The sequence below is a fragment of the Salvelinus fontinalis genome, chromosome 17 (genome assembly GCF_029448725.1).
Source record: "Salvelinus fontinalis isolate EN_2023a chromosome 17, ASM2944872v1, whole genome shotgun sequence".
In the NCBI taxonomy this organism is placed as follows: Eukaryota; Metazoa; Chordata; class Actinopteri; order Salmoniformes; family Salmonidae; genus Salvelinus; species Salvelinus fontinalis.
Window position 1 is genome coordinate 22,774,898 of NC_074681.1, and position 20,196 is coordinate 22,795,093.

Here is a 20,196-nt window from a genome sequence, read left to right on the forward strand (position 1 = left end):
AGTTTACATACACCTTAGCCAAATACATTTAAACTCAGTTCTTCACAATACCTGACATTTAATCCTAGTAAAAATCCCCTGTCTTAAGTCAAATCAAATCAAATCAAAATGTATTTGTCACATACACATGGTTAGCAGATGTTAATGCGAGTGTAGCGAAATGCTTGTGCTTCTAGTTCCGACAATGCAGTAATAACCAACAAGTAATCTAACCTAACAATTCCACAACTACTACCTTATACACACAAGTGTAAAGGGATAAATAATATGTACATAAAGATATATGAATGAGTGATGGTACAGAACAGCATAGGCAAGATGCAGTAGATGGTATAGAGTACAGTATATACATATGAGATGAGTAATGTAGGGTATATAAACATAAAGTGGCATAGTTTAAAGTGGCTAGTGATACATGTATTACATAAAGATGGCAAGATGCAGTAGATGATATAGAGTACAGTATATACATATGAGATGAGTAGTGTAGGGTATGTAAACATTATATTAAGTGGCATTGTTTAAAGTGGCTAGTGATACATTTTTACATAATTTCCATCAATTCCCATTATTAAAGTGGCTGGAGTTGAGTCAGTATGTTGGCAGCGGCCACTAAATGTTAGTGGTGGCTGTTAGGATCACCACTATATATTTAAGAATGTGAAATGTCAGAATAATAGTAGAGAGAATGATTTATTTCAGCTTTTATATCTTTCATCACATCCCCAGTGGGTCAGAAGTTTACATACACTCAATTAGTATTTGGTAGCATTGCCTTTAAATTGTTTAACTTGGGTCAAATGTTTCAGGCAGCCCTCCACAAGCTTCCCACAATAAGTTGGGTGAATTTTGGCCCATTTCACCTGACAGATCTGGTGTAACTGAGTCAGGTTAGTAGGCCTCCTTGCTCGCACATGCTTTTTCAGTTCAGCCCACACATTTACTATACAATTGAGGTCAGGGCTTTGTGATGGCCACTCCAATACCTTGACTTTGTTGTCCTTAAGCCATTTTGCCACAACTTTGGAAGTATGCTTGGGGTCATTGTCAATTTGGCAGACCCATTTGTGACCAAGCTTTAACTTCCTGACTGATGTCTTGAGATGTTGCTTCAATATATCCACATCATTTTCCTCCCTCATGACACCATCTGTTTTGTGAAGTGCTCCAGTCCCTCCTGCAGCAAAGCACCCCCACAACATGATGCTGCCACCCCCGTGCTTCACGGTTGGGATGGTGTTCTTCGGTTTGCATGCCTCCCCCCTTTTCCTCCAAACATAACGATGGTCATTATAGCCAAACAGTTCTATTTTTGTTTCATCAGACCAGAGGACATTTCTCCAAAAAGTACGATCTTTGTCCCCATGTGCAGTTGCAAACCGTAGTCTGGCTTTTTTATGGCGGTTTAGGAACAGTGGCTTCTTCCTTGCTGAGCGGCCTTTCAGTTTATGTCAATATAGAACTGTTTTACTGTGGATATAGATACTTTTGTACCTGTTTCCTCCAACATCTTCACAAGGTCCTTTGCTGTTGTTCTGGGATTGATTTGCACTTTTCACACCAAAGTACGTTCATCTCTAGGAGACAGAACGCGTCTCCTTCCTGAGCGGTATGACGGCTGCGTGGTCCCATGGTGTTTATACTTGCGTACTATTGTTTGTACAGATGAACGTGGCACCTTCAGGCATTTGGAAATTGCTCCCAAGGATGAACCAGACTTGTGGAGGTCTACATTTTCTTTTCTGATTTCTTTTTATTTTCCCATGATGTCAAGCAAAGGGGCACTGAGTTTGAAGGTAGGCCTTGAAATACATCCACAGGTACACCTCCAATTGACTCAAATGATGTCAATTAGCCTATCAGAAGCTTCTAAAGCCATGACATAATTTTCTGGAATTTTCCAAGCTGTTTAAAAGCACAGTCAACTTAGTGTATGCTAACTTCTGACCCACTGGAATTGTGATACAGTGAATTATTAGTGAATTAATCTGTCTGTAAACAATTGTTGGAAAAATTACTTGTGTCATGCATAAAGTAGATGTCCTAACCATTGCCAAAACTATAGTTTGTTATCAAGAAATTTGTGGAGTGGTTGAAAAACAAGTTTTAATGACTCCAACCTAAGTGTATGGTAACTTCCGACTTCAACTGTATAGACACACCCTATGTGTTTTAATAAAATTAACTATATGCTTTGAGCTTGTCTGATGCTTTAAAACTTCTTAGGGATAGGTGTCCTGCTACTGCTCAACTTGGGCAGGAGCTCACCAGAGCTGAGTACCGACACCTCAAATTTTCTCCTGCTTGAGCTCCTGTTCCTCTCATAGAATATTAGCTCAAAAGTATTGTAGAGCTCCTGCACCTAAATATAAACAGTACCAGAACCTATTCCAGTCCAAGTCAAACACAGATAAGAAGTAATCAGGTAGGCCTATTTTATGACATTTCCACTGGATCAGAGCATGACATTTTTCCCTTCCCCGCTGAGTGGTTATCGAAAGGGAGAAAGCTAGATAGATTTTTCAAATAAATTGAGGAACTATTGTAATTCTCAATGGATGTAAAAACAGACTTCGTTTTCTTCCTGTTTGAGGTGAAGAAAACATTAATCTGAGAAGATCCACAGGTCATAGTTGGTGATGCATAAAGCCAATCAGAAATACTATCAAATCCCCCTACTTCTATGCGTGCGTGTCCTTACTCAACATTGACAGGATCGCTCCAAACAAAACACAATGACTAAATTCACAAAACTCGTAAATGGAATGAAAATAAACTAAAAATTGTTTCTCACAAGTGTAGAATAGGTTGTGCATTCTGCAAACAATGTGTCGAATCTGACAATGAAAACGGGAAGACTGGAATAATAATATTGAATGCATTATCATAAATTACTGTAACCAAAGTAACAAACATTGTAGATTAGAAATGCTAGGAAATAACAGTAAATCTACTACTGGTGATATATGTATTGTGGAATTGACAGACACTGACAATCAATCGCAAACAATTCACACAATGAAGTTCTGAAACAATGAATGTGCAGAAATTAGCAGGAGAGAGCGCATTGTCAATCCGACGTCTGCCTTGGCCAGGTGATACGACCTCAGCAGAAGTCAGGGCATTCATACTTCTTGCGCTTCGCAGAACAGTGCAGAGCTGTTGTCAAGGAAGTGAGTTTGTATTTTCTACCGTCAACTAATCCTGCCAGCAGCATACCACCCTGCATACCACTGCTGGCTTGCTTCTGAAGCTAAGCAGGGTTGGTCCTGGTCAGTCCCTGGATGGGAGACCAGATGCTGCTGGAAGTGGTGTTGGAGGGCCAGTAGGAGGCACTCTTTCCTCTGGTCTAATAAAATATCCCAATGCCCCAGGGCAGTGATTGGGGACACTGCTCTGTGTAGGGTGCCGTCTTTTGGATGGGACGTTAAACGGGTGTCCTGACTCTCTGAGGTCATTAAAGATCCCATGGCACTTATCGTAAGAGTAGCGGTGTTAACCCCGGTGTCCTGGCTAAATTCCCAATCTGGCCCTCAAACCATCATGGTCACCTAATAATCCCCAGTTTACAATTGGCTCATTCATCCCCCTCCTCTCCCCTGTAACTATTCCCCAGGTCGTTGCTGCAAATGAGAACGTGTTCTCAGTCAACTAACCTGGTAAAATAACGGTAAAATAAATAAAAATAAATAAATGTCAATGTTGCGCTGTACAGAGAGCTCCACGTTGTTACAAAATTTGGGAGGCGCATGGTAATACGGTACAGAGCTCAATTTGGCCTCTGCATGGCTGTGCAGGCTCAAGCATGAATTGGGTTTTAGTCTAGGCCACCGCAATGGATTAGTTCACTGAGATGGGCACAAATATATTTATATTTATTTATATATATTTGTTACTGCTCGACTAAGACAATCTCGGTCAACCAACAGCCTAACGACCAAACAATTGACCAGTTCCGAGCCATTGCATTCACGTTTACCAGAAATCAAAAAGCAATGCAAAGTAATGGATGTGCTGTTTGGTACTTTCCAAAGCTGTGTCTTTGGGTATGTATTGGCTAATCTCAGAATTTGGAACCAAAACTTGTGTGTGCTTGTCAGTCTCTGTTGGCTAACCAGAGCTATACTCCGGGTGTCACATCGATAGACAGACACCCCATGTGTCACACACCTGTCACCATCACGCCCCACCCTTACACACCCTCTCCTTGACTCTTATATCCCTCAGACAGCTGGGAGCACAGAGGAGGCTCCATTCCAGACCAGAGTACCAGGAACCCAGTAACCCCAACAGCCTGCCTCTCAGTACTGTTTACTCACAGCTGCATTGGGCTGAAAGTGTGGGGTGATAGTGGAGTGGATAAGTCAAACAGATTTGGGGTGGCATTATCATCATTGACAAAAGTGGGTTTATTCTGTATGTATTGTACACATACTTTACAACGTAGACTTGAATCAGTAAAGGATTGATTTATTAGACATACTCTACATATATCTACTTCAGTTCCCCCTAAGGTTTTTTTCCCAGCAGCTGTGGCAGAGTTAGCAGGGGATGAATGGGGTCTAGCTATTTTTTGCACTGTACTTTATTTATTAATGTTTGATTGATTTGTCCAAAGTAGGTGCATTCTGTTCACACATGTATTTACCTACAATTGTATTCATCCACAAATAATACAAAAATATGTGCATGGATGTATTGCTAATGCAGATCAGCTGTAGTGGCACAGCATACTTTGCATTCTTGGAAGCCTACTACTGATGGGGCAGAGGACTACACTACACAGCCAGAGGAAGAGCACACAGGCATGGGGGGTTGAAGTGGGGGTATACATCATTATAGACAACACACAGGGCAATCTAGGCATTGGAAGGGGAAACTCAACATAATAGGCTACAGCACATTTACATGGTTGAACACTTTTAATGGAGGCTTTAAATCAATGGTTATTCTCTCTTTATGTTTCAAGGCATTGTTAGCAAAGTGGGATGTCGGTTAGGGAAACTGGATTGAGATCAGGGGTGTGCTGCCTGGTTCAAATCCAATAGGAAGTTAGCTAGAATGCTCTTGTAGCTCTGAGTTAATGTTCCCATACAATCTGACAAATAATGTATATGCTTCATGTCCTTATTAGATATATTGAGTAATACTCTAGCTGAGATTAGTCTGAATACAAAATGGCTGATGTGAATGGGTTGTTTCTCCGTATGCCATAATTTGGCTGCCCTCTGTGTGTTTGTTACTTAGTGTGAGAGTCTTTCAGAGGAGTTGGGATAAAGCAGAAGACACGTTTCCGTTTGATATTTGTGTTCATTAGACAATCCAGTAACCTTATTCTGTTCTTCTTCATCTTCTACAGTGGAGTCTGGTGTGTGACTCGGCGTGGAAGGTCCATATCGCTAAGTTCTCTCTGCTGGTGGGATCCATATTCGGATACCTGGTCTTTGGGGTCCTGGCAGACTGGTGAGTTTAATTATTCACTATTACATAATAAGTTGTTACATAATATCTTTACTACATAATAAAGTTATTACGTAATATATTTTCATAGACATTTCGTTCAGGAGTTTTCAGTATGTTTCTTTTTAATGCCCTGAAACAATACTCTAAGGGACAGACTTCAAAGGCTTTAGCTTGTATTGTTTAAATATGGACAAGTAATTAAGGATCTTTCCTACTGTATTTGTGCTTCATCCTCTCTCTCTCTCTGTCTCTCTCTCCCTCCTTCTCTCCCTCCATCCTCAGGTTTGGTCGCCACCCGGTCCTAATAATCTCGGTCCTGTTCATGCTGGTGTTTGGTCTGACCGTGGCCTTCTCTGTCAACGTTCCCATGTTCAGCACCCTGCGCTTCTTCGAGGGCTTCTGCTTGGCAGGCATCGCCCTCTCCCTCTACATCCTCAGTAAGTCCTCAGTAAGTCCTGCAGACCTACTACACCATGCTATTCTGCATGCCTTCGCTATACTGTACAGTCCATTGATTTATCTGTTAGGTGAGAATTTCTATTAGCGCTTTAGTAATGGATGTGCTGCTGTGTGGGCAGTAGTTGTTTCCCATAGCCTTGTCTTTGTGGGGTGTGTTATAGTTAGTAGACCCCCATGTCTTGAGTTAGGATTCACATTCTATATATTGTCAGATGGTGTTGCTGTATGCCTAAAAGTAAGGAAATCCCCAAGTCATGAGGTGTACAGTGCATTTGGAAAGTATTCAGACCCCTTGACTTTTTCCACATTTTGTTACATTACAGCCTTATTCTAAAAACAATGAAATAATTTTTGCCCCTCATCAATCTACACACAGTACCCCATTATGACAAAACAAAAACAGGTATTTAGACATTTTTGGAAATGTATAAAAAATAGAAAACTGAAATATCACATTTACGTAAGTGTTCAGACCCTTTACTCAGCACTTTGTTGAAGAACCTTTGGCAGCGATTACAGCCTCGAGTCTTCTTGGGTATGACGCTACAAACTTGGCACACCTGTATTTGGGGAGTTTTCCCCATTCTTCTCTGCAGATCCTCTCAAGGTCTGTCAGGTTTGTATGGGGAGTGTCGCTGCACAGCTATTTTCAGGTCTCTCCAGAGATGTTTGATCATGTTCAGGCTCTGTCTGGGCCACTCAAAGATATTCTGAGACTTGTCCCAAAGCCACTCCTGCATTGTCTTGGCTTTGTGCTTAGGGTTGTTGTCCTGTTCGAAGGTGAACCTTTGCCCCAGTCTGAGGTCCTGAGCGCTCTGAAGCAGGTTTTCATCAAGGATTTCTCTGTACTTTGCTCCGTTCATCCTTCCCTCGATCCCAGTCCCTGCAGCTGTTGAAAACATTCCCACAACATGATGCTACCACCACCATGCTTCACAATAGGGATGGTGCCAGGTTTTCTCCAAACGTGAAGCTTGACATTCAGCCCGAAGAGTTCAATCTTGGTTTCATCAGACCAGAGAATCTTGTTTCTCATGGTCTGAGAGTCTAGGTGCCTTTTGGCAAACTCCAAGTGGGCTTTCATGTGCATTTTACTGAGGAGTGGCTTCCGTCTGGCCACTCTACAAAAGCCTGATTGGTAGAGTGTGCAGAGATGGTTGTCCTTCTGGAAGGTTCTCCCATCTCCACAGAGGAACTCCGGAGCTCTGTCAGAGTGACCATCGGGTTCTTGGTCATTTTTTTCCTACATGTATTTTTTTATTTCACCTTTATTTAACCAGGTAGGCCAGTTGAGAACAAGTTCTCATTTACAACTGTGACCTGGCCAAGATAAAGCAAAACAGTGTGACAAAAGCACAACACAGAGTTACACATGGAATAAAAAAGCGTACAGTCAATAACAAGTAATTACAATTTAGCAAATTAACACTAGAGTGATAGATGTGCAGAGGATGATGTGCAAGTAGAAATACTGGAAAGGCTAGTGCACAAAAGAACTAAAAAGTGAATAAAACAATATGGGGATGAGGTAGGTACAGCTACAGCGATCGGTAAGCTGCACAGATAGCTGATGCTTAAAGTTAGTGAGGGAGATATAAGTCTCCGACTTCAGTGATTTTTGCAATTCGTTCCAGTCATTCGCAGCAGAGAACTAGAAGGAAAGGCGGCCAAAGGAGGTGTTGGCTTTGGGGATGACCAGGGAAATATACCTGCTGGAGCGCGTGCTACAGGTGGGTGTTGTTATGGTGACCAGTGAGCTGAGATAAGGCGGAGCTTTACCTAGCAGAGACTTATAGATGACCTGGAACCAGTGGGTCTAGCGACGAATATGTAGCGAGGGCCAGCCGACAAGAGTATCAGGTCACAGTGGTGGGTAGTATATGGGGCTTTGGTGGCAAAACGAATGGCACTGTGATAGACTGCATCCAGATTGCTGAGTAGAGTGTTGGAGGCTATTTTGTAAATGACATCGCCGAAGTCGAGGATCGGTAGGATAGTCCGTTTTACGAGGGTATCTTTGGCAGCGTGAATGAAGGAGGCTTTGTTGCAAAATAGGAAGCCGATTCTAGATTTAATTTTGGATTGAAGATGTTTAATGTGAGTCTGGAAGAAGATTTCACGGTCTAGCCAGACGCCTAGGTATTTGTAGTTGTCCACATATTCTAAGTTAGCTAGTCGGGCGGGCGGGTGCGGGCAGCGATTGGTTGAAGAGCATGCATTTAATTTGACTAGCGTTTAAGAGCAGTTGGAGGCCACGGAATGAGTGTTGTATGGCATATTGAAGCTCGTTTGGAGGTTTGTTAACACAGTGTCCAAAGAAGGGCAAAATGTATACAGAATGGTGTCATCTGCGTAGAGGTGGATCAAGGAATCACCCGCAGCAAGAGCGACATCGTTGATATCTACAGAGAAAAGAGTCGGCCCGAGAATTGAACCCTGTGGTACTCCCACAGAGACTGCCAGAGGTCCGGACAACAGGCCCTCCGATTTGACACACTGAACTCTATCTGAGAAGTAGTTGGTGAACCAGGCAAAGCAGTCATTTGAGAAACCAAGGCTCCTGAGTCTGCCGTTTTCTCCCTGACCAAGACCCTTCTCCCCCAATTTCTCAGTTTGGCAGGGCGGCCAGCTCTAGGAAGAGTCATTGTGGTTCCGAACTTCTTCCATTTAAGAATGATGGAGGCCACTATGTTCTTGGGGACCTTCAATGCTGCAGACATTTTTTGGTACCCTTCCCCAGATCTGTGCCTCGACACAATCCTGTCTCGGAGCTCTACGGACAATTCCTTTGACCTTATGGCTTGGTATTTGCTTTGACATGCACTGTCAACTGTGAGACCTTATATAGACAGGTGTGTTCCTTTCCAAATCATGTCCAATCAATTCAATTTACCACAGGTGTACTCCAATCAAGTTGTAGAAACATCAAGGATGATCAATGGAAGCAGGATGCACCTGAGCACAATTTCGAGTCTCATAACAAAGGGTCTGAACTTATGTAAATAAAGTATTTCCGTTTTTTATTTTTATAAATGTGGAAACATTTCTAAAACTTTGTTTTCGCTTTTTCATTATTGGGTATTGTGTGTAGATTGATGAGGATTTGTATTTATTTAATCAATTTTAGAATACGGCTGTAACGTAACAAAATATGGAAAAGGCCAAGAGGTCTGAATACTTTCCGAATGAACTGTAAGTATGTTGTGAGGGCCGGAGTGTGTTTTTTCCAACATATACTGTTTCTTCAAGTTGCCTATAAAGTGTTAAAACAGGCCTCTGCATCACTAGATGACTGCAAGCGTTTCAGAAGGAGCTGTGGATACCTACTGGAGCCTCATAGAGAGATATACAGTGGGGCAAAAAAGTATTTAGTCAGCCACCAATTGTGCAAGTTCTCCCACTTAAAAAGATGAGAGAGGCCTGTAATTTTCATCATAAGTACACTTCAACTATGACAGACAAAATTAGGAGAAAAAATCCAGAAAATCACATTGGAGGATTTTTAATGAATTTATTTGCAAATTATGGTGGAAAATAAGTATTTGGTCAATAACAAAAGTTTATCTCAATACTTTGTTATATACCCTTTTTTTTGGCAATGACGTAGGTCAAACGTTTTCTGTAAGTCTTCACAAGCTTTTCACACACTGTTGCTGGTATTTTGGCCCATTCCTCCATGCAGATCTCCTCTAGAGCAGTGATGTTTTGGGGCTGTTGCTGGGCAACACGGACTTTCAACTCCCTCCAAAGATTTTCTATGGGGTTGGGATCTGGAGACTGGCTAGGCCACTCCAGGACCTTGAAATGCTTCTTACGAAGCCACTCCTTCGTTGCCCGGGCGGTGTGTTTGGGATCATTGTCATGCTGAAAGACCCAGCCACGTTTCATCTTCAATGCCCTTGCTGATGGAAGGAGGTTTTCACTCAAAATCTCACGATACATGCCTCCATTCATTCTTTCCTTTACACGGATCAGTCGTCCTGGTCCCTTTGCAGAAAAACAGCCCCAAAGCATGATGTTTCCACCCCCATGCTTCACAGTAGGTATGGTGTTCTTTGGATGCAACTCAGCATTCTTTGTCCTCCAAACACGACGAGTTGAGTTTTTACCAACAAAGTTATATTTTGGTTTCATCTGACCATATGACATTCTCCCAATCTTCTTCTGGATCATCCAAATGCTCTCTAGCAAACTTCAGACGGGCCTGGACATGTACTGGCTTAACCTTTCACGGGTCTCTACCCCGGGTCCGGGAGCACCCCCCACCCCCCCCACACTGAGTAGCATCGCTAGCATAGCGTCACAATTAAATAGTAGCATCTAAATATCATTAAATCACAAGTCCAAGACACCTAATGAAAGATACAGATCTTGTGAATAAAGCCACCATTTCAGATTTTTTAAAATGTTTTACAGGGAAGACAAAATATGTAAATCTATTAGCTAACCACGTTAGCAAAAGACACCATTTTTCTTTGTCCACCATTTTTTCTCAACACCAGTAGCTATCACCAATTCGGCCAAATAAAGATATTGATAGCCACTAACCAAGAAAAAACCTCATCAGATGACAGTCTGATAACATATTTATGGTATAGGATAGGTTTTGTTTGAAAAATGTGCATATTTCAGGTATAAATCATAGTTTACAATTGCACCCACCATCACAACTCGACTAGAAAAAATACAGAGCAACGTGTATTACCTAATTACTAATCATAAAACATTTCGTAAAAATACACAGCATACACTAATTAAAAGACACAGATCCTGTGATTCCAGACAATATTTCAGATTTTCTAAGTGTCTTACAGCGAAAACACAATAAATCGTTATATTACCATAGCACATGTGCAAACATTACCCCAGCATTGATTCACGGCAAAAAGAGCGACAGCATTATCACCACCAAAATGTATTATTTTTTTCACTAACCTTCTCAGAATTCTTCAGATGACACTCCTGTAACATCATATTACAAAATCATGGTTAGACAATGAGAAAAGTAGCCCAGCTGGTCAGAAAATGTCGTGCGCCATATTAGACAGTGATCTAGTCTTATACATAAATACTCATAAACTTGACTAAAAAACACAGGGTGGACAGCGATTGATAGACAATTTAATTCTTAATACAATCGCTGAATTACATTTTTAAAATTATCCTTACTTTTCAATACAGGTTGCGCCAAGCGAAGCTACACCTAACAAAATGGCGGCATAAGCGTTTAACATTTTTCGACAGAAACACGATTTATCATCATAACTTGTTCTTACTATGAGCTGTTCTTCCATCAGAATCTTGGGCAATGAATCCTTTCTTGGGTCTAATCTTCTTTTGGTCGAAAAAGTCCTCTTGTCTGTCGAAATGCCCACTAACGTTCGACCGGGACCCCGAAACGTGCCCGGCGCTTCAAAGTGCACTTGCTGTTTTATAAAGGCCCTGATTGCGCAATCGACTCCATTCAAAGCGTCACCACGTACTGACACCCAGGGGAAGACGTAAGCAGTGTCTGTTTCTCCATAGCATTTACAGGGACCTTTAAACCGACCCCAGATCAGGGGCCAAGATGTCTGAAATCTGACTCCCTGTCATGAAAAGTGCTGTAGAAGGAGTTCTGTTTCACTCAGAGACAAAATTCCAACGGCTATAGAAACTAGAGAGTGTTTTCTATCCAATAATAATAATATGCATATTGTACGAGCAAGAATTGAGTACTAGGCAGTTTAATCTGTAGAGCAAATTATGCTAATCCGAAACAGCACCCCCTATATTCACAAGAAGTTATGCAGGGGGACACGTCTGGCACTGCAGGATTTGAGTCCCTGGCGGCGGAGTGTGTTATGATTGGTAGGCTTTGTTACTTTGGTCCCAGCTCTCTGCAGGTCATTCACTAGGTCCCCCCGTGTGGTTCTGGGATTTTTGCTCACCGTTCTTGTGATCATTTTGACCCCACGGGGTGAGATCTTGCGTGGAGCCCCAGATCGAGGGAGATTATCAGTGGTCTTGTATGTCTTCCATTTCCTAATAATTGCTCCCACAGTTGATTTCTTCAAACCAAGCTGCTTACCTATTGCAGATTCAGTCTTCCCAGCCTGGTGCAGGTCTACAATTTTGTTTCTGGTGTCCTTTGACAGCTCTTTGGTCTTGGCCATAGTGGAGTTTGGAGTGTGACTGTTTGAGGTTGTGGACAGGTGTCTTTTATACTGATAACAAGTTCAAACAGGTGCCATTAATACAGGTAACGAGTGGAGGACAGAGGAGCCTCTTAAAGAAGAAGTTACAGGTCTGTGAGAGCCAGAAATCTTGCTTGTTTGTAGGTGACCAAATACTTATTTTCCACCATAATTTGCAAATAAATTCATAAAAAATCCTACAATGTGATTTTCTGGATTTTTTTTCTCATTTTGTCTGTAGCTATGTTCCTATGATGACAATTACAGGCCTCTCTCATCTTTTTAAGTGGGAGATCTACACAATTGGTGGCTGACTAAATACTTTTTTGCCCCACTGTACCCGTAGTGCATAGCTTTTCCTATGTGTTTCATGTAGATGCTGTTACAGCAGCTTCCATAGGTCCAAGCTAGCTGTGTTTTCACTTATCCCTGTTGCCACCAGCCCAGGCCTCTGCATTGATAGAGATGGCTACAAGCATTTGTACTTGTGTGGAAACCTAGCTTGTGTCCGAAATGGCACACTATTCCCTAGATAGTGCACTACTTTTGACCAGGGTTCTACCTTTTACCTGTGCTCTGTGTCAAAAGGGAATAGGGTGCCATTTCAGCCGCAGCCCTAGCCTTTCCAATGTGGGTTATGTTTGTGCAAGGTCAGCAGAGGGTTAGAGGCTGTTGAATATGTACTAAACACAGAGGGAGGTTGGAGAATGGCAAAGGCCACTGTGTAGGCGTAACAGCAATACTGTACCCGCAACCTGTCTGGTCTACTACATGGATTACTGGCAGAGCAGTGTCAGGCTCACACTCTCGATGGGGTCAGTTAAAATAGGTTTGTTTTGTTCCGAGTTTGTTTTGTTGTAGTTCTAGGAAAAACGACATGGCATTGCTGGTAGACAGAGAGTGGAAAGTTATCAAGAGCATGTGTAACTGTGACATCAAATTCACTTGATCAAAGAGCCTTTCAGTGTAATGTAGCCTCTGATAGCATACAACTTCTATTTTAGAGGGCGTGACCTCCTTATGAGGAGGTATCAACTGACAGAGAAGTGCTGACTTTCCACATTAGGGTTATTCTTTGGAAGGCCCTCTGAAGCACAATCAACCTCACTCGGCCAAATAACAGTTTTTCCTGGGTTTGTCCTCTTATTACTGCTAATCAATAGACTGACAGATACTGAGAGGGAAACGGAGGAGGGGGGATATTGATAACCTGTCTGCTCCACTCTACTCCTTGGCTTTGCCGACTACAGCTCTTCAGTGGTACTGTGTGTACTGTACACTCCATAACAGTCACAGAGAGATGAATCCTCATTGCCGTTGAATGGTGACCTTTTCTCTCCACAGTAAAGGTTTGATGAGCGATAATCTGCTTTAGACAGCCGTTCCAGTCGGTCCTGCCGCTCGTTACCGTTGAAATAGATTTACCCAGCTAGCGAAGCGGGGGAAAGGGAGGGAGGAGTGGTGGGGGAGGGGGAATTAATAGCATCCTGATAACTAGCCTTGCAGTTGATGGCCAGTACAGTCCCGCTGTACAATAGATCCCTAAAAGCCTCTTTGCCTGCAGTAATTGTCTGTTGCAGAGGAAGGGGGGGACAGAGGTCAGCAGAGGAGCCCTCCATGTCCTTGTCATTCTAACTTAATCCATACTGTCTACCTTGAAAAGCTTTGCAGCTCGCCCAAAATAGAGCACTGGGATTGGTCGGTACTGAGTGGAGCAGAGTGGAGGGGCCGGATGAATGAGGAGACTAGAGGGATTCCTGGCTGTTCAGAGGTTGGGAAGAAAAATAATAGTTGTTGTGTAATGGGGCAGACGTTTTTAAACCAATGATGAGGGGTCAGACTGATGAGTCTTGACTGTGATTGGGGTGTTAAGAATGCAGAGTGATTGACGTGTACAGTACATGCTTCTGTAAACTTTCCATATAATTTCTGTCTCACTAGCTTTTTTTTCTTTTTTTTACTGAGTTAAAGTTCTTTTAAGGAAATGAAATAAATTCACTAAGCCCTATTATGAAAAGATTTGGCATGGGTCCTCAGATCCTCAAAAAGTTCTACAGCTGCACCATCGAGAGCATCCTGACTGGTTGCATCACTGCCTGGTATGGCAACTGCTCGGCCTCCGACCGCAAGGCACTACAGAGGGTAGTGCGTACGGCCCAGTACATCACTGGGGCCAAGCTTCCTGCCATCCAGGACCTATATACCAGGCAGTGTCAGAGGAAGGCCCTAAAAATTGTCAAAGACTCCATCCACCCTAGGTCACAGACTGTTCTCTCTGCTACCGCAAGGCAAGCGATACCGAAGCGCAAAGTCTAGGTCAAATAGGCTTCTAAACAGCTTCTACCCCCAAGCCATAAGACTCCTGAACATCTAATCAAATGTCTACCCAGACTATTTGCATTGTCGTCGCACCCCCCCCCCCCCCCCCCCCCCCCCACACACACACACAATTTTACGCTGATGCTACTCTCTGTTTATTACCTTTCATAAAAATAAAAAAAACTTATCTATGTATTATTTTTTCCTCCTACTTAGCAGGTATTTTTTTAAACTGCATTGTTGGTCAGGGGCTTGTCAGTAAGCATTTCACTGTAAGGTCTACACCTGTTGTATTCGGCGCGTGTGACTAATAACACTTGATTTGATTTTAATCTATGGATTTCACATGACTGGGAATACAGATATGGATCTGTTTGTCACAGAAATCTTTTATTTTTTTAAGTAGTGGCGTGGATCAGAAAACCAGTCAGTATCTGGTGTGACTACCATTTACCTTATGCAGCACAACACATCTCCTTCACATAGAGTTGATCAGGCTGTTGATTGTGGCCTGTGGAATGTTGTCCCACTCCTCTTCAATGGCTGTGTGAAGTTGCTGTATATTGACGGGAATGGGATCACTCTGTCGTACACGTCGATCCAGAGTATCCCAAACATGCTCAATGGGTGACATGTCTAGTGAGTATGCAGGCCATAGAAGAACTGAGACATTTTCAGCTTCCAGGAATTGTGTACAGATCCTTGCGACATGGGGCCCGGAATTATCATGCTGAAACATGAGGTGATGGTGGCCGATGAATGGCACCACAATGGGCCTCAGGATCTTGTCACGGTATCTCTGTGCATTCAAATTGCCACTGATAAAATGCAATTGTGTTCGTTGTCCTTAGCTTATGCCTGCCCATACCATAACCACACCACCACCATGGGACACTCTGTTCACAACGTTGACATCAGCAAACCGCTTGAGATATCTTTGGCGTTGTGTTGTGTGACAAAACTGCACATTTAAGAGTGGCCTCATATTGTCTCCAGCACAAAGTGCACCTGTGTAATGATCATGCTGTTTAATTATCTTGGCAAAGGAAAAAATACTCACTAACAGGGATGTAAGCAATTTGATAGAAATAAGCTTTTTGTGTGTCTGGAAAATGTATTTCAGCTCATGAAACATGGGACCAACACTTTACATGTGGTGTTTCTATTGTTGTTCAGTGTACATACTGTGTACTAATCATATACTACATACTATTTAGTTTGAAAAATATGAAAATATATGCACTCACTACTTACTGTAAGTAGCTCTGCTAAATGACTAAAAATACAAATGTAAAACGTGGAACGTACTGTTTAGTAAAATTGATTGCAGTAAGCAACAAAATATTAACATACTAGGCTTACCCATACTGAGAATGTGTCATCTAATGTGGAATTGCGTTGTTTCCACCATTCGTTCATTTTTGTACACTGCATGACCTCATCTGATTACCAGCTGTTGTCAAGCACACCTGGGTGTGAAAAGACACTTCTCTTCCTCAATAGTGTGCAGGGAATTCTACTTGAGCAAAAGACAATTTTCTAAATTTCACAAACTATGAAATATTCTATTTTTGCATACCCAAAATGGTTACTATTTAGAACACAAGTATGGGCATTCAGACATGGCCCCTGTGTTTAACCTCCACCTCTGTGTGCCTGTGTTTAATAATTGCTTTGGTTGTTTACATACCTTTTGCAGAGTCATCTCACTGTTTGCTGACTTAATACTGTGTGTGAATGGACACAATAAAATTGAGGCCCAATCTTTCTCTCTCTCTCTCTCTCTCTCTCTCTCTCTCTCTCTCTCTCTCTCTCTCTCTCTCTCTCTCTCTCTCTCTCTCTCTCTCTCTCTCTCTCTCTCTCTCTCTCTCTCTCTCTCTCTGTCTGTCTGTCTGTCTGTCTGTCTGTCTGTCTGTCTGTCTGTCTGTCTGTCTTGCCAATTTTTTTCTCTTTCTCTCTGTCTAGTCTCCACATCTCTGCCCTCTGTCTTTCTCTCTCCTGTTTTTCCGCTCATTATCAACTGCCATCCAGTGATTTCTGAGTAAATACTGTAGAATGTATGTAGGCTTTAAGGTGTGCCACTAAATCACTCAGGCAACTCTCCTCAGGCAACAGTGATAAAAGACTATGTACGTACCCATTACATTTCATTCTCCGTCAGTGTTGTTGAGCAACACGCACCAGACAGGCAGAGCAAGGAGATGGGATTTCCCATCAAGATTATGTGCTAATTGGTCGGGACTTCATTATCTGACCACTTGTTAAAACTATCATACATTCATTGATATCATTTTTTTATTTGTTAGAATCAATAGTGTAACTAGCAAACCCATGGTGGGCCTAGTATATTTGCTTTAAAGATTTGTCTAGATAATGCCTTGAGCTCGCCATTCATGTTTTAGTTTTCAAATTCCTAACAGTACCGTTTGCAATAATCGCACAATGTAATGTGTGTCATTTTTTTCTCTCTACGGAGTTAGCTAGCTAGCCAAGTCAATGAAGTTGAGTGAATCTGTTGTAAGCTATATTGTGGTCCGTATTGTTGGGGTGGTAGTAGTGATATGCTTATGGTCACATGCTGTGTCACCATCTTCCCTCTGCCTCTCTGTATGTTGTCAAAACTCCACTAATGATGGTGCTAATAAGGCTGGTCTTATTGTAATTCAAACCCTACATCACTATAGCTATACTACTGCTATGTATAGTTTAGGCATCTTTAGACTTTACAAAAAGAGTCTGTTCACAAAAACACAAGCATTCAGGGAAAATGGAAGGAATTGTGGTAGCCTCACAGGCCAGGCATCTAAACTCTCATATCAGCACTGCTGTTAAGAGACACAAATTGTGAGGAAAGCTGTGAAGAACAGTGGAGCAAGGGAGTGACTGTATATTAAAGATATGTTATTGTAGTAATGTCACCGTGCCTTGCAATCTGTGATTTCCCACATCAATGGCATTCTTCCCTTCCTCCTTTTCCCAAAGTGTGGCAGTGAGTAAGTAATCATAATCCTGGTGGACTGATTTACTTTGTCAGTTGGTCACACACATCGGTCTAAAGAGAGAGACTGTAATGCAGGTAAACCTCTGCGGTGTTCACTGTCAACAAAGTGACATTTCCCCATGTAAACCACCATGTAAGCTACCGCGTCTGGTTTCATTCTACCTAGACACAGGACGCAGTGATGTATCATAGAGCTGATTGACGTTGACAAACTCTCTGTGTGGCTCATGTTCTCCTCTAGTCACACACAGAGACACAGTGACTCAAAACGCTCTTGAGTGTGTATGACAGTGATTCCCCTACCATTACATAAGTAGGGTTGGCCCTTCCATCTAGCTTCCACCTGTTATTCCCGGCCTGAAAGTATTTCACATGGTATGTTTGGGCCCTGAATAGACTTGCAAAATTACTTTAACTTTACCACAATTCCCAGGTTTTCCAGGAATTCTGTTTGGAGGATTACAGATTTGTTACTTATTCCCTTCTGTGTCTGGGAATCTTCCAACCGGGATTTCTGAACAACCTGGGAATTTTGTGAAGGTTACCAGAATTTTGCAACCCTAACCCTGGATGCTGCTTGGGGGGCCCTACTGTACCACACCGCCATTGGCAATACTGATATATAGGGGAAACACTGAGGATAAGGTTAGTAAAAGGACAGAACCAGCCCCTCCCTCTCATACCCTTAACTATATCCCCAGAATCAGCAAGCCAGCCAGCCAGCCTTTTGATGAGTTGTATTGCGGGCGGTAAGCCCTTGTAGGGGAGAGGTTTGTGTAAATGTCTGTTTGTTCCGCTAAGCTGGCTTGTCGGGTTCAGGCATACTGCAGGGGCGGACAAGGCTGATGTGAGGCGACACCTAATACTGCTCCTGATACTACTGCCATCCAGACAGACTGGGACATGAGAGAGAGAGAGCAAGAGAGGATACAGAGGGAGAGATAGTGTGGGGAGAGGGAAATAGGGGAGACAGGACTGGTGAGGGATAGTGAAAGAGGAGCGAGACTGGGGGAGAGATACGGGGGAGAGAGAGACTGGGGGGGAGAGAGAGTGAGAGAGACAGGGGGATAGAGAGAGATACAGAGAGAGAGGGAGATGGGGGGAGAGAGAGGGGGGGAGAGAGATGGAAAGAGATAGACGGGTAGAGAGGGACAGGGGGGAGAGACGAGGAGAGAGAGAGAGAGATTGGGGGATAGAGGGAGATAGCGAGACAGGGAGAGAAAGAGACTAGGAAAGTAAGAGACGGGCGGAGAGACATGGGGAGAGAGAGAGACATGGGGAGAGAGAGAGACATGGGGAGAGAGAGAGACATGGGGAGAGAGAGAGACAAAGGGAGAGAGAGAGACATGGGGGGAGAGAGAGACAAAGGGAGAGAGAGAGACAAAGGGAGAGAGAGAGACATGGGGAGAGAGAGAGACATGGGGAGAGAGAGAGAGACAAAGGGAGAGAGAGAGACAAAGGGAGAGAGAGACAAAGGGAGAGAGAGAGACAAAGGGAGAGAGAGACAAAGGGAGAGAGAGACAAAGGGAGAGAGAGAGACAAAAGGAGAGAGAGAGACAAAGGGAGAGAGAGAGACAAGGGGAGAGAGAGAGACATGGGGAGAGAGAGAGACATGGGGAGAGAGAGAGAGACAAAGGGAGAGAGAGAGACAAAGGGAGAGAGAGACAAAGGGAGAGAGAGACAAAGGGAGAGAGAGAGACAAAAGGAGAGAGAGAGACAAAGGGAGAGAGAGAGACAAAGGGAGAGAGAGACAAAGGGAGAGAGAGACAAAGGGAGAGAGAGACAAAGGGAGAGAGAGACAAAGGGAGAGAGAGAGACAAAGGGAGAGAGAGACAAAGGGAGAGAGAGAGACATGGGCTGAGAGAGAGACATGGTGAGAGAGAGAGACATGGGGAGAGAGACATGGGGAGAGAGAGAGACATGGGGAGAGAGAGAGAGAGACAAAGGGAGAGAGAGAGACAAAGGGAGAGAGAGACAAAGGGAGAGAGAGACAAAAGGAGAGAGAGAGACATGGGGAGAGAGAGAGACATGGGGAGAGAGAGAGAGACAAAGGGAGAGAGAGAGACAAAGGGAGAGAGAGACATGGGGAGAGAGAGACAAAAGGAGAGAGAGACACATGGGGAGAGAGAGAGACATGGGGAGAGAGAGAGAGACAAAGGGAGAGAGAGAGACAAAGGGAGAGAGAGACAAAGGGAGAGAGAGACAAAGGGAGAGAGAGAGACAAAAGGAGAGAGAGAGACAAAGGGAGAGAGAGAGACAAAAGGAGAGAGAGAGAGACAAAGGGAGAGAGAGAGACAAAGGGAGAGAGAGACAAAGGGAGAGAGAGAGACAAAGGGAGAGAGAGAGACAAAAGGAGAGAGAGAGACATGGGGAGAGAGAGACATGGGGAGAGAGAGAGAGAGTGAGAGGGAAAAATAAACCGAGGGGACAGATGGGAGAGAGGGATTACAAAGGGACTATTATATAAGCATCACAGCTCACAATCTGTCTATGTAATGACTCATTAGTATGCTAATGATTTAATGTTATCAATCTGTGTTAAGGTTTGCTGTGCATTTACCTGCAATGCCCATGATGTGCTCTCAACTCTACAGCAGTAGACCATTTTAAGACTGCCACATCCAACCTATCCATCCTATCTATCTATTTACATAGAAGATAAGCAAAGCAGACACCTAAAGGGTCATCTGATACACCATTTTTTTCTTGTTTTACCTCAGGGTTCTGTCACTGCAGTATGTTAGTGTTTTTAGTGCTGTAGCATCAGGAATTTCTCCA

At 43.1% G+C, this 20,196-nt stretch overlaps 1 protein-coding gene across 2 annotated transcripts in view; it reads left to right on the forward strand.

Moving 5' to 3' along the window:
- Nucleotides 1-20,196, forward strand: part of LOC129813991 (solute carrier family 22 member 23-like) — an 85,449-nt gene that overhangs the window by 22,396 nt on the left and 42,857 nt on the right. For both annotated transcript variants that reach the window (XM_055866690.1, XM_055866688.1), the window contains exons 2-3: nucleotides 5,360-5,463; nucleotides 5,746-5,900. In XM_055866690.1, the coding sequence (XP_055722665.1) occupies nucleotides 5,360-5,463; nucleotides 5,746-5,900 (259 nt within the window). The remainder of the gene's footprint in view (nucleotides 1-5,359; nucleotides 5,464-5,745; nucleotides 5,901-20,196) is intronic.